The sequence below is a fragment of the Salvia miltiorrhiza genome, chromosome 6 (assembly GCF_028751815.1).
Source record: "Salvia miltiorrhiza cultivar Shanhuang (shh) chromosome 6, IMPLAD_Smil_shh, whole genome shotgun sequence".
Taxonomy (NCBI): Eukaryota; Viridiplantae; Streptophyta; class Magnoliopsida; order Lamiales; family Lamiaceae; genus Salvia; species Salvia miltiorrhiza.
The window spans coordinates 1,575,241-1,591,377 of NC_080392.1; the positions used below are offsets into that span (position 1 = coordinate 1,575,241).

At 33.0% G+C, this 16,137-nt stretch overlaps 2 protein-coding genes across 2 annotated transcripts in view; one reads left to right on the forward strand and one right to left on the reverse strand.

The window, feature by feature from the left end:
- The window catches only part of LOC130987821 (uncharacterized), a 551,243-nt gene that overhangs the window by 76,235 nt on the left and 458,871 nt on the right, over positions 1–16,137 (reverse strand). The window lies entirely within an intron of this gene.
- LOC130987809 (GDSL esterase/lipase At3g48460-like) lies at positions 6,925–10,025 on the forward strand. Its single transcript, XM_057911492.1, has 2 exons — positions 6,925–7,709; positions 9,247–10,025. The coding sequence occupies exons 1-2, from the start codon at positions 7,053–7,055 to the stop codon at positions 9,757–9,759; spliced, it is 1,170 nt and encodes a 389-aa protein (XP_057767475.1). The 5' UTR covers positions 6,925–7,052; the 3' UTR covers positions 9,760–10,025.

Sequence of the window (16,137 nt, forward strand, 5' to 3'; positions counted from 1 at the left end):
CAAAGTATTAGTTCCAATAGTAGTGTTAGAGAAATGAGCTCTGGAACTAAAGATTTTTTGAATTATCCATGAAGCTTGAGTTGGAATCTGCATTGAATTGATGTTCTGGCCTTTGATATAATATTCATGGACCCATTTTATCCACATACAATCCTTCTTCTTAGCTAGGTTCCAAAGAAGCTTACTCACTGCAGCTTTATTCCATATTCTGATATCGGGGAGTAAAAATTAGTTGATTTTTTTTAGAATTTTTTTAGCCCAACTAGCTCAATGATTAGCTCGAAATAGAAAAGTTTAGGATTAGAGTTGAAAATTTATAGTCCAAAAAATATTTCAATCTGTATAATCTGCAATCCAATAAGATTGTCCTGAAATTTGATGGGTTGACCTGATTGATATCCCTATTCATAATTTTATTTAGTAAAGTCGTCCATATTATTGCTATATGGCATAATTCGTACAATAGTATGATTATGTAATCCAATTTATGTGTCTATTTAGTAAATTCGTCTAGATTAATTGCTATAATTATTCATAATTATGTTAGATGATAGTATTTTCACTAGTTTATTTCCAAAGAGGTCCATTCTAGTTTCCTCCAAGCAACAATTTTATAATAAACATGATGACACAGGGAATCACACACAAATGTGTTGTATTCTATTATTTAATTCTATCATGTATATCCTTTACCAACATCAAAAGTTTATGTTTTTGGCAATACAAAATTCAATCCCATATATACCCGTATATTTGTTCAACCCTTATCTATGTATAACATGATCGGTTAATTTACGTAGATGTAGTATCTATCTGGGTAATTCTATTCATAGCCACCGTTTTTCATAGCCCCTGTTTAAAATAATAATAATAAATGATTATAAATTTACTATTTTATCCTATAGGCCATAGCCCCAAATTAAAAACCCTCTAATTCATAAAAGATTAAAATATTTATTGATTTGAACGTCTAAGATCATCATCTTCTGCACCAAACCAAATCTGAGTGCATTTATGTATACTGTCATAATTCTTCAACATAAGCATTCAAGTCGAACAATTCTTCACGCTGTGAAACAAACCAACACAATTTCTTTTCTTCTTTTTTCCTTTAAATTTCTTGTGTCAAGGTTGAATCTTGGCCAATCGGTGCCTCCACAATCTATCGTCACCTTCAATTCCAAAACCAAGACAGCAAAAAGTAAATTAAATTTGCTTAACACACTTTTTCTTTTGTCTTTCGCGCCGCAACAATTGGAACCAATCAACCTCAAAAACAGTAAAACGACAGCAATCCTCAAACATAATCATCGTTATCTCAATGCTGATCTCCAAACGGCGTGTCAAGTGAGCCAGCTTTGGAATGGCGGCAAGATGACGGCGCCGCGGGCGGAAGCCTTTCTCCGGTGAGAGTCGGAGGTGCAAAGTTGAACAAACAACAAATAATGCACACAACAATGTAGAGCTCATTCTGAAAACTCTGACGTTGAGGAGGAAATCAAGAATGGAGAGCTCTCTGGAAGAAAGGAAAGGAAACGTGAAGTCGAGGAATGGTTGGGAAAAGTCAGATCCATTGAAAAACCAAGTTGTTGAGTTGGGGAGTCAAGTAAAATTAGGTTGATTGATGGAGGATCACCGGAAAAATTAAATGGTTGGCCAAGCATTAATTTAATGAAAATCTGGAAACAATTTTAAAACTTTTGGAAACTATACAAGTGCCGAATATTGGTGTTTATGGTATGGGGGTGTGGGCAAAACGGAATTGGCAAATCGACTCCCGCAACAATCTTAGGGAGTCTTTCTCAAGAATTTACTGTTATGAGTTGACGAGATAAAATTGCTGCACAAATTGAAAAATTTTGGTAAATTAATTTAATTTGGAGGGAGGCTATAAAGTATATAGGGTAAATTAGTAAAATTCTAATTATTTTTAATTATTATTTAAATTGGGGGCTATAAAGAGTAAAATAGAGGCTATGAATAGAATCACCCATTATTTAATGATGTGATAATAGAAGAAAAGATGGGATATATATGTGAGTAATATCACTCAACCGGCAGTAAAGCAGCAAACTCGATTGTATAATGTTGCAAACCGTAAGGCTCAAAGAATTCGGAGAAAAAGCCCTTCGTTCTTCTGGGATTAATTCCAATATGTGATCTGCAAGTGTATTAATTGATTGTCTCAATATAAATGTGTGTGTTCATTTTGTTAGGTTTTTGGCGTATAAGAAGGCGCTGTATGTGATGAATGGTCTTAATCATATGAATGCAGGTTGAGAAGACAAACATGGTGATACTGAAAGTAAGCTATAATGGATACCCTTTTCAAAAAACAAGACAGGCGGAAGAGAAGCTGAGCGCACATGATATATAGTAATAAACAAGGCAGGCAGTAGAAGATGCTGAATGTACGTACCTACCAAAAATGAAAAGCAAACTTTTAAATTAATTAGATGCCAACTTCATTCTTCAAGGCATATAATATATATCAGAGTAAAAACTAGGGGTGAACATAGGTTCGGTTCGGTGCAAAATCGAACCAAAAATTCAAAACCGAAAATCGAACCGATGGTTAAAATTGAAACCGAACCGCACCAATTGGGGGTCCGGAACCGAACCAAAACCGAACCGATAAAACCATCGGTTTCGGTTCGGTGAACGATGCAATTTTTTTTATTTTATTTTTTTCGAAAATACGAATTAAAAATTGTAAAATAATGTAAAATACACAAATTTCAAATGTCAAATCTCCACAACATGAACATGATAAATAATTATATATTATAATTGTGAATTAGGGTTTTAGTTTTAGGTTAAAAAATTAGAAAAATAATTATATACTATAAAATAATTATATATAATAAAATATTTTTATGTATCGGTTCGGTTCGGTTTAAAACTGAACCAAAAAATGAAAACCGACACCAAATCGAAAATTTTCTGTTTTTACTTTTCAAAACCGAACCGAAAATCGAACCAATAGAATTGGGACCGAACCGCACCAATCTAGTTCGGTTCGATTCGGTTTTCAGTGTCGGTTCGGTTTCTGCTCACCCCTAGTAAAAACTTCAGTACTACAAAAGTGACAAAGTAACCAACATCATCATGGCATTTTCATTCTATTTTTGTTGGGTTAAAAAATGTTTAAAAGAGGGCAAAGATTTAATAAACTCTGGGACAAGCCATTGCATTTTCTCGTTTACTTAGTTCATTGATATGTGTCAATGGGTCTACAAATCCCTTAATAATTAAGATTGTGTAAACGCATACCTTAATAACTCAAGTTCAAGTCTACAAATCCCTCTATTTATAGTAGCAAAAAGACAAATACCTTGTTGTAAGTACAAGTATTCTCTGTATTGCATCTCTAAAAAGACATAACAAACCACGACGAAAGATAGTTTTCCAACCTTTTTATATGTTCAGGTTAATCGGGGTTAGTTTTATGGGCTGAAAACTTTCGACCTTAGGGCTATTGGATTGGGATTATGTAGGAGTTTAAAGGACTTTAAAAAGTTCATGGAATTTAAAGGACTTTCGAAATTCATACGTGTGGAGTTTAGAGGAATCCATTGAAATTTCAAGTCTAAAGCTCGGATTTCATCCTTTGTATTTTTTTTTTGACAAATCCATCAGAATCCATGAATTATTAAAATCCATGAAATGTTGAATAGCATCTGATTTTAAAAGACTTTAAAAAGTTTGGTTTGAATACCTCTGGATTTTAAAAGACTTTAAAAAATTTGGATTGAATACCTCTGGATTTTAAAGGATTTTTAAAAGTCTGGATTGAATACACCCAGACTTTCAAAGTCCTTTAAAATCCTACATAATCTCAATTCAATACGCCCCTATAAAATAATTGGTTTTCAGGTCCCGCCAAATTTATATAGAAAATTTGAGATGTATATTTTCCTTGATAATTAATCATATTATTGTGACAAAAATTAATAGGTTGTTTTTAACTCTAACAAATCACCAACCTCATATTAGATGCAAAAACGAATGTGATCTCAATTTCATTTTACATAATAACCAAAAAACAACTCTATGAGAGATCAAAATGGACAACTTTTTTTGCGTGTGTGTTGGTCAAACAATAAGGGGTTAATGTCTAAGGTCAAAGGTTTTGGGTTCAAGTCCATGGCCTGACGTACGTGGCCTTTAAATTTCTTTATTTAATATAGACTCCATGCATGACTCCCATCTTGTAATTGAGAGTAGGAAATGAGGTAAAATTTCTTCTTTTAAGTCCATTCTTAATAAATACTTCATCCGTCTCAACTAACTTATTAAGTATTTATTTTTGGGCCGTCTCAATTAAGTTGATCAATTTCCTTATATGAAATCAATATAAGCAATGAAACATCTAATCACGTATTCATTTTATTACCACACATACTTAAAACACTAGCTAATTTCTTAAATTTCATGCCAAAAAGAAGTTGATCAATTTAGATGGAGCGAAGGGAGTATTGTTCTAAGCATTGCTATGCATGTACAATAAAAATTGGTTGTGAGTGTGTTGGAATATCATACTAGTATATTATATATTGGGGATGAGAGCAGGTGTAGAATTTTTTTGTACTTAAAAATTAAGAATTATATTTTTTTTATTTCTTCGGAGATATACCCTCAAATTAATTATAATAAATAATTTATATTTTGTATCCGATACACTTTCTAATTATATTAATATAGATTAATTGTATATGTGTGGTTTGGGACATTCCCAATAAAATAATTCAGGTATTAAGCCGTAAATAATTTCCTAAATGGAGATTAAATCCTAATGCTGAATGGGTCAAGACACAATATGCATGAAATATCGATGGATAGATCATAAGAATAAAGAGTACATCTACAAATACAATTAAAAGTAATAATAACTAAGTCAATGAGACCTTGCTCTAATGGTAAAGATGAGGCACTTATCTTTGATTCAATATTTCGTCTGCGTGCGGTGATATTTTCTCACTTTTAGGTGGTGTTGTATTCTTCGTATTGTATTTTCATCTGCGTGCAGTGTAGCTTTCTCACAGTTGTGTGGTATTTGAGGTCGCGCGTACTTAAATAAAAAAATAACAATAATGAATAATTATAGCTAATAATAGTAATTAATGATTATAGCTACAAACCAACAAGATCGTTATAATAACAGCAATTAATGACTATAGCTACAAACCAACAAGATCGTTATACAACTCCTACAATTCAGATAATAGCATCATGATATGTATGTGGGTAGTGATGCATGCTCAGCATGGAGCTAGAGGGGCCATGTCGAGGCATTAATTTTAGAGTTATCCTTAAATATTTTAATTCGGACTTTGATTCCATAGTCAATTTTAGATATAGTGTTAATATTTTTGATCAATTGTCAAACTAACATGTATCATTGGGAACTTTAAATCCCTCAGCCCAAAAATATTGGTAGATAGTCTCCAGTAAAATCGATTTCATGGTAAAATCAACTTCATAATGACACTACTTCAACATACAAATGACATTTTATCATGAAGTGTCATTTGTATGTTGAAGTAGTGTAATTGTGAAGTCAATTTCACAGGAGTTTTTGTGAAATATTGGTCGGTAAAAAGAGTCTCTTTTATACGTAATTTGATACTAAAATTAAATTAAATTGTATTAACATCAAAATTAAATAAAATCAAACTGTACTATAATAAAATTTTGTGCGATTTACAAATATTTTTCATTTTATAAATGGATAAGATTATTAAGATATATTCGACAAAATGTGTAGGATTCGTCCCAGCTTGGGTGATCATATATATTTCTCGAAGCCAAATGCAACCTAATAGCTACGCTAGCTTGAACTTAAAAATGCTATTTATTATATTTCTAAACAAAGGGTAAAGTTTACTACTTTAGTCAATCAAGAATATGGTACATTTACCGTATGTGTCAATATGTCATGTTATTCAAAATCATCTAATTAAGGTCTACTATAAAAATATCGAAAACTCATGAACTTCAATTCACTTTTCAATTAATGTCTTAATATACTCCCTAGCTAGTTTCGTCCGCCGAAAGTATTTTTCTTTCATATATATAAATCAAATTGTACATGAAAATATATACTTTTGACGGACGGATGGAGCATTATTTTTATTACTCTCTCCGTCCCACGAATCTTGACACGCTTGGATTTGGCACGAGAATTAAAGAGTTGTAGATTAGTGTTTTACATGTGTAGTTAATAAAATATAAAAGTGATAAAGTAAGAGAGAGAAGGTAATAAAAGTGGTAAAGTAGGAGAGAGAAAATAATAAAAGTGATAAAGTAGGTGAGAGAATGCAATAATTATTACCCAAAATAGAAACATGCCAAGATTCGTGGGACGGCACAAAAAGGAAAACGTGTCAAGATTCGTGGGACGAAGAGAATAATATTTAAAATTAATTTATATTACAATTTGCGACTTAATTTGATTTCTATTTTTAAAAAAAATCAAACTTGAACCATAAACGATATCTCTTTTTATATGTAAACGAAACTAAATATATTTTTCAAACTATCAAATCAAACTGCATACTGCATATATACGATTTGATTTAAGATGTAAATCACCTCTACTTTTATACGTACCTATAATTTTGAGCGCAGTTTTCATTTCAAAAGTATATAAAAACAATTTGAGGGTTCAAATTAAGGATTATATATCTAGGTCTATTATATTGTTCATGGAAACATAGACACAAACAATTAAATGAAAATGATAAATGCCGATCAAATAATATTTCAAAAACCTATTTATTTATTGACAACTGTATATGGGAGTCTGATAAGTCAAAAATTGAATTTAATCACAATTCACACATCAACCAATCCATGACCTAGAACTATAATTACACAACACCCTACCATGCTAAATGTCTCTACTTTAACAAACAAGAAACAATGCAACTTGCATGTAACATATATATGCATCTAATCCCATTAATTTCCTGTTTTTCTATATAAACCATACACATCATCCCATTTCTTCCACTCCAAAACAACAAAACACAAAAACCAAAAAAAAAATTATGCCTACTCCCAAAATCTTGTTCCCAATTTTGACTTCTCAAATGAGCCTCATCACCCTAATTATTTTCTTCCTCCTCCTCTCCTCCTCCCATGCCTCCTCCTCCCCTTCCCGGCCGCCTTTCAAGAGAATCTACGCCTTCGGCGACTCCTACACCGACACCGGCAACACCAAGACCTCCACCGGCCCCACCGCCTTCAACTACGTCTCGAACCCTCCCTACGGCGTCACCTTCTTCCACCACCCCACCAATAGATACTCCGACGGCCGCATCGTCCTCGACTTCGTGGCCGAAGCCCTATCCCTGCCCTTCGTGCCGCCCTATCGCAACCCTAGGGCCGACCGCTCCCACGGCGTCAACTTCGCCGTGGCCGGCGCCACCGCCATCCGGCACGGCTTCTTCTCGAAGCACAACATCACATTCAACCTCGTACCTCAATCCCTCCAAACCCAACTTGCTTGGTTCGACAAGATCTTGGAAAGTGAAGGGTGCAAGGATTCCCATACTACCCCTAGAGAGTGCGAGGCTGTTCTAGGCGATGCCTTGATTTGGGTGGGCGAAATTGGCGCCAATGATTATACCAGTAGCCTTGGATCTTCTCTCTCGAGAAAGACTATTCAAGCTCTTGCCATAAATAGCGTTGCTGGCTTCTTACAGGTGAGAACGACTTGAAATGGTTCAACATTTAATTCATTGACTTCAATCTTCCCTAGCTATTATATATTCTGTGAATAGGCAAAGTGGGTACTTTAAATTCCATCCCTTATATATTCATGCAATTTAATTATTATTTTAATAGTAATAGATACTTCCTCGATCCATGGAAAAAAAAAACTGGCTTGTATACTTTTCTTTTTCTTTTTTTTTTCCACAAAAAAGAGTCTTATTTCACCCTTTAAACTATGATCATATCTTATACTATTTTCTTTTAGGGTTGGTCTTGTATGCGGCCGGTTACTTTTAATAGCATAAGATATACATTTGTTCGCACAAATGTATACTTATGTAATAGTACAAGTTCTCATGAATAAAAGTAATACTTATCGTGAATAAATGTAATACTTTAGAAATATTACATTTCATTGTAACAATAATTACTTTTTATTATGACAATAATTACTTGACCAAATAGTTAAGAATATAAGTATTAATGAGTGAAAATAACTAAAAATATAAGTTCTTATGAATAAAAGTAAACATTATTGTGAAGTTTTTGCGTTTCTTTTATGTTTAACTATAAATTATTTACTTATACTTTTATTTCATTTTTTAACTAATGTATATTTATTCTAATTTTTTGTACAAATATTGTTCCTAGCTACAAATTGTACTTTTATTCTACTCATAATAATTTTAAAAACTTTATTAAAATTTGTATCCGGCATAATATATGACTATCTTTCGTAGACGAAGAGAATATGATTTTCATCACAAAACTACGTATATACTTGGATCATTCTGATCCGAAGCGGCCCCAAACAGTCATTCTAACTTTGAATAAGGAAGCTAAGAATGTTCTTTTACTATTAATAACAAACGCCAAAATCTACTCTTTCAAATAGCTAGCAACACTTCACAATAAATATCCTTTTTTTTAGGTTCATGAACTATTTTTATTTGCAATAGTCTACAAATCACATATGAAGATAAATTTCATTTGAAAAGTAAATATATCTGACTCATGGTAAATATATCTGACTCGGACCTATAAAGGCATTAATGTGATATTAATTTATTCCACTAAATCATTCTTTCCACCCACATGGGATGTCTTTTTTCCCGATTTTTGGTGTCCCCCTATGGCCCTATTATTAGTTTTTTTATTTATTACTTTCTTATTTCTTTTTTCAATTGCAATTTCGTATATTCTATTTTAATTTCAAAATTATTAGTTAGGGTTGATTATATCTAATTATGGTTTTTAATTTTTAGCATCTATTAGCTAACAATATGTTGATTATTAGAGTTGATTTTATGTTTTTTAAATACTCAATTTTTTAGTAATAAAAGATTCTTTACGCTATTAGTGTAATTTTTATTACAATTAATAAATTTTATAGTGGGACAAAATTAAATACCATTGGATCACAAAAGTCAAATAAACAACCACCTTGACTTGAAAGGCAAATCTACATGTTCAACTACAGCAATTTCAATTAATTTTATTTTATTTTTTTGGAGCTTTTTTTTGCAGGCAATTATGAACAAGGGAGCAAAATACATAGTCGTGCAAGGGCTTCCATCAATCGGCTGCATAACGTATTCCTTCTCACTCGCCGCCGGCGACGACGACCGAGACGCGACGGGTTGCGTGGCCACCGTGAACCGCCTCACGTGGGCCCACAACGCCGCCCTCGAGGCCCGGCTGACCGCCCTCCGGAAGCGGAACCCTAATTCCGTCATCCTCTACGCCGACTACTACAACGCGCACCTCGAGCTCCTGAGGAACGCCGCCGCGTACGGCTTCAAGGAGCGGTACAAGGCCTGCTGCGGCTACGGCGGCGGCGCCTACAACTTCGACTTCTTCAACGTCTGCGGCACGCCCTCCGCCACCTCCTGCGCCGACCCTTCGAGCTACATCAACTGGGACGGAGCACACTTCACGGAGGAGGTGTACAAGCTGATGGCTCGCTCGTTTCTCAACGGCAGCCACTGCAGCCCTCCGTTTCACTACTTGATCGCGAGGAAAGTTCAGTCGTCGGCTTGAATTGAACGCCGGCAGCTAGCTGCCATTGCATAAGCTTCATTTCGATTAGTTTGCTTTTTTATTTCTGTGAATTTATTTTGATTGTCGTGTTGTTTTTTTTTTTTTTTTTTTTCTGGTTACTGTGTTTTTAGGGTTTTTATTTAGGTGAAAGGGGCACCTGCATTAATTGCTCGTGCGCGGGAATTACTTTTATAATAGTAATTCTGTTCGTGTCTGGTCCAATTATGGAAATTTTCTTTTATTAGTGACAACAATTAAGAGGAAAATTGGGCAGCATCTTATTTTAGTCAAAATTATAATATAATAAAAGAAAATTCTAACTATATTGATGAAATTGTGACAATGACCAAAATACTATGCGTAACATCGTAAAAATACTTGTTACACGTACACTTTTTTTTTAATTTACATGAATTTGCACAATCGTGTAATAATTGTGAATTCTCTAATACGACGATAACGCTCCCCATCAAAGAACTTCTCGATCCAACTTCCTCCGCCATCCACAAGCTCTTCGACCGTCATGAGAGAGAGAGAGAGAGGCGTACAAATCTTGAGCAGCGGCAACGGTGGCGACAACAGGGCTGCAGAAAGTGGAAAGGGAGATTGTGGCGGTTATGGTTGAGCAACGACAACGGTATTTTTAACACTATTACAGCATCGTGCCTTTCCATTTTCAGGTTTTTGCTCACACCATTGCAAATAGATCACCGTATTCCCCTTTCTTACTTTCACCCTTAAGTCCTTAGCAATATCTCCCCAAATGCAAATTTTTACTGACATCATTATGGACACACTTTCAACTCATTTACTATTTATTTACATTTAATTTCATATTTATTATTTTTAAGTAATGTAAAAATAAATTAATTATTTTGTAATTGATAATATAGCAAAATTGACACCCCAATTAATAAAAGATACTCTCTCTGTCCCAACTAACTTAATTCGTATTTCTCTTTTAACAGTCTCAACTAACTTGAGATATTTCCTTTTCTTTTTCGCAAAAATCAGACATTTTAATTCTAATTAGCCCAATTAATCATTTTAATAATTTATTTTTAATCGTGGCAGGTTTTAACAATTAAAAAAAAAAGTTTAATTCTTGTAAGATGTGTAAAATATAACTAGCTTTTAAATTTTTGTACAACTAATCCATAATAAATGAACTACTAATATTTTAATCCAAATCATGGAGGATGGCCAGAGATGACAACCGCGTAGGTACATGCAGGAATATTAGATTTTTTTACTGAAAGGGGTAAGTGGGAGCATTTAAGACAATTAATTAACAACAAAACTAGCTACCTACTATTTGACATTTTTTATGAGGTGACTACAATAGTAAATATATCTTCTAGATATATCTTATGTGTGTTGATCAAGAAATTTTCCTAAACCCTAGCTCCCTACTTGTATAAATAGAGGTCTCTAGTCCTCATATTGAATACGCTCAATACATATTATCTTCTCTATTCTCTCGTTTCTCTCTAATTTATAACAATTATATAAAAATAGGCTAGAATGTATATACAAGCTAATAATTAATTCTACCCATAGCTATTTCATGACGATTATGATCAAGCTATGGAATTTTAATTCATCTAACTTTTCAACCTTTATTACATGAAGCCCAGCAAGCAAGCCTTTAATTAACATAGCATGGTCATGTCTATAGTTTTCGGAAAATATTAATAAGCAAAAATGCTCACTTTTGTAATTAATTAAGTGTATATGAAAAATATTCACTTTTATAAATAAAAGCACTCTGTGCTCAAATTAAGTGAATGAATTTAAATATTCATACATGTTAATGACTTTGCTTGGTTTTTGTGAAAATTTTTATACTATATTTTTTACATAAGCACGAATATTTTGTCAGAAATATATAAGAAAAACTTAAATTAAAATAAACAATTTGATAGCAACCAGTTAAAATCCATCTAGTTGGTAGCCTGCCATCTGACCGTCGGGCGACCAAATTATCTAGCCGTGCTATCAAGTCGTTCTCCTAGTACAGTAATAATTGAGACATTATAAATAATTTAATCTATTAGGGCATATAATACATATATTTATAAAAGTTATATCTTTCACATGAACTTAGTGAATTTGATGAGTATTTTAAAATTTCACTCATCTCAACAATAAATAATGCGTTTCCTAAAAAATAAAAAGAAAGAAAAAACATAAGAAAACAAAATACAAAAATAAAGAAAAAGAAAAAAACAAAACAAAACAACAAATGATGTGGGGTAATCCATTGATTTAAAAATTGAAAATGGGTACATTAAATCATCAAAAATAATATTTCCAACTATATTTCAGAGCCTCTTTTCTACCCAATTAAATCACAATGAATGCAAAGAGTACTGTTTGATTGTACTACTCTTGCTTCTTATTAAATTATTGTGCACAACTTGTGTTGGCCAAACTATAATAAGGGGTTAATGTCTAAATTCAAAGGTTTTGAGTTTGAATTTTTTGGGATGTTACCTTTAAATTTCTTTGTTTAATACTTTAATTTAGCAAAAAATTAAATTATTGTGCCACTTGGCTGGAAATATAATGCTCAATTAATGGGGATAAGTAAGCCATCTCCAGAGAAATATTTTTCACAATTTTGAGTGTAAGTAATATTAGTTCATCGTTGCAAATTATCAACTAAGAAAATTATTTTTAAATTTTACGAATTTTCTTTCATATTGTATAATGTTTTAGGTGATTTAATTTAGACATAGTTTGAAATTGGTGATCTTGTGCAAGGATATGATGAGGATAATCGACAAGAATATCGAAAAGTTAAATCAAATTGCTAGGCTTTCGATTCGATGAGTAAAAATATATGGAAAAATAGCTATAATATGAATAATACAATAGAATAACTAAACAATTTTTTATTTTAAAAAATTAAATAGATTAAGATTTTTTCTATTTAAGGCCATAATGTGATTGCAGCAACACTTTTAAAAAAATGGGGCCTTGTTTTAGTGGCAAAGTTGAGGCACCCAAAGACTCTCCTTTGTGAGAGGTCTTAGCTAGGTTCAATCTCGTCTACGTGCGGTGATGTTTAATTTCCCACTTTAGGTGGTGTTGTACGGTGATGTTTTCTCACTTTAGGTGTTGTATTCCCGCCTGCGTACGGTTGTATTATTTGGTGTTGAGGTCCCACCCGCAAGACATTTTTCGTCTGCGTGCGGTGATGTTTTTCTATCGTTGGATGGTGGTGAGGTCCCGCCTGCATGCGAATTGCATAATTGTTTATATTCAGATACCTCTTGTAATTTCAAATAAATATTAGAATGTCTCATACTACTAGCTAGCTAATTTCTCCTCTGTAAACGTGTTCAGATGGAGACTGTTTCAATATTCAATTTCCCATTTATGAGTTGACAAACACACAGGCTGAGTGTCAATTCATTATCCTTTCTATCGATAAAGATTGGGATATATATATCCCTTATCCCCTTATAAATAAATATCGACATTAAATATAGTTTTCTTTTCATTAATATCGCAAGCTGTCATTTTAATTTGGGTTAATTGCCACAAAAACCATATACTTTTTTTATTTTTGATTTTTTTTTTATGACAAAAAAAATCTGAACTGAAATACATCAATTAGAAAATTAATTGTAATTTTCCCCCGCGTCCATTTTCCGACGAGCTCCGGTGTAGCTCCAATTAAACGTGGCATAATTCATTCTATTTGTCAAAATAAATTGATGACTAGGCAGCCACATCGCCTGCTGACTCGAAGAAGGAACAGTTGCATGGATGAAGTTATTGGACACCTGTTGAAACTTGTCGTTGCCCGGTGAAGACACCAGAGAGATGCCGGAAGTCATAATCAAAGCTGAACATCTATACTCCCGCCATCGTCCAACAAATGTTTTTTCCCCCAAATTCAAGAAATCCAAGAAAACCAAACCAAAAATCAAGAAAAAGAGAGTGTAGGCGGAAGAACCTCTGTTAAATGTTCACAAATTTGTCCTTATCGCCGCCGCCTGAAACCCAAATTTCTGAAAGAGGCGCCGCAGATCTGGTTCTGCCTCTCTCCCTCTGCTTTGTCAAGCAATGAGCCCTAATTAATGAGAATGGAGGCGAGCGAACTGGAAGAGGAAAGGGAAGGGCGAAGGCGGTGTGTGGAAGCGGCGAGGCGAGAGGGCGGAGGTGGGAGCCGGGATCTGAATCAGTTCTCTCAAAACTAATTGTCGTGCCGATTGCCAATCACCGTCGGCATCGAGGACTCGGGGTGGAGTCACGAGGCTCGGGCAAGGCGACCGTTGACTGGTCTGCTGGCGTCGTTTAATTAAAATTAAAACGGCATCGTCTCGTTCAATTCCCGGCGATGACACGCTGGAAATTCGATTGCCACCTCGGATTCAATTTGGGGAAAAAATGGACGGGGGAAAATTGCGATTAATTTTCCAATTGATGTATTTCAGTTCAGATTTTTTTTGTCATGGGAAAAAATCAAAAATCGAAAAAGTATATGGTTTTTGCGGCAATTAACCCTTTTAATTTTTGCAAAATAGTCTGAGCTAGTGTACATAATATGAATATTTTGTACTTAGTATGCAAACTATCATTGGTGCATCGTTTTATACTAAAAATATCCGACAGTGAGTCGATATGCTCATATTGCAAAGAGTTCTAATTTGAAATAAAAGTAATAAGTATTATTTGCCTTCGGTTAACTATTGATATTGTTTATTTTTGGAAAAGTCATTCGCATTTTATGACCGAATAAAAAGTTTAATCTTACTTAGAAGGATATGTCATTCATAGTTCTAGCATTCATGATATTGGCAAACAATTTTGGCAAGTAAAACTCTGCTTTGGCACTCATGAAAAAAAAAAAGGTTATATATGTATTTAAATGTATATAGAGAGGGAAAATAAATTTTTAATTGAAATATACTATTTGGTAAAACATAGTATTTCGACAATATTTATATTTTAAAAAATTTTGGTATATCAACAGTTTCATTTGAAAATGAGATAGAAAAAACTTTCTTTATTTTGTCTTGGTGCTTCAACAATGATGACCTTTTCCTTTCCCATGCATAGTTATGACGGCCTCTTGGGCTATTTTTAAATTTGAAATGTTGTTGATAATTATGGGCTTAAAATGGCAAATTGGGCTTATAACTTGGCCCAAAATCGGCCCACTCCCCTCCTTAAAATAAGTTCTCACTCAACCCAAAACACGGGCACACACGATCACACAAAAATCTCACTTAAACGAGATCTTATGAAAATCGAAACTCTATATTATGCACATGAAATGCATAAATTCTTATTGGTTTTAATAAATAATTAACTTTTAGAAAATAAAATATAGTACTATTTTATTCTCTATCTCAATTATTTAACTCGCGCACAAGGCATCAAGGCTCTTATTGTAACATAACACCCCATATATTTTAGATTAATTATTTAGTATTTTCTTGTATAACTTATTATTTTTAGATAATTACATGATATATATAGATATGCACCATTAATTTTATCTAGACTATTATTATTATTATTATTATTATTATTATTATTATTATTATTATTATTATTATTATTATTATTATTATTATTATTATTCATTCGATTCCTATTAGAATTAGAACTATTTTCTTATCATTTTATTTCTTATTTTATTAGGAGACATACATAGAATATAATTTTTTACACGTATCAAAAATCCCTCACAAACTAGTATAAATAGAGGCACAATTATTCCACTAAGAATACACACACGTAGAAGCGGAAGCAAGCTACATCGGTTAGATTTTCAACACAAAATCTTGGGTACACCTGAGTGTACCGTACAACCGGGTTGACCCGTACCTATAATAGTATTATTTATATGAGTTGGGTCAGGATATGAATTCAAATCAGGATGCAGGTCAAAGTTTAAGTGAAGGTATGACCCGGTTATACGGTACACCGTACACCCGGGTGTATCCAAGACCACCTCATATTTCAATCTTTATTTTCTCATCCATTATATGGTTCGTTGATTTTCATTTTAGTATCGAATCTGTGGAGTTTTGGTTTTTTAGTTTGAATTCATCAAATATTTTTCAGATTTTGTTTCCCAAAAGTGGCGGATATGTTAAACTCTATAAGTTGTATTCTTTATTTATAAACGATATTTTAATTCTTTAAAAGTTTCTAGATATATGATATCGTGTTTAACTTCAAATTTTTAGTTTAAGTTATAATAGGATTTATATTGAAGCGTATTATTTAGTGATAGAAAGTTATTTAGAATGAAGTTAGCTCACATTGTCAGATGATATATATCGACTTACAAGTTCTATCTTAAATCAAAAAATGAAAAGTTGGAACTAGTGTATTCCTCCTCCTATATACTAA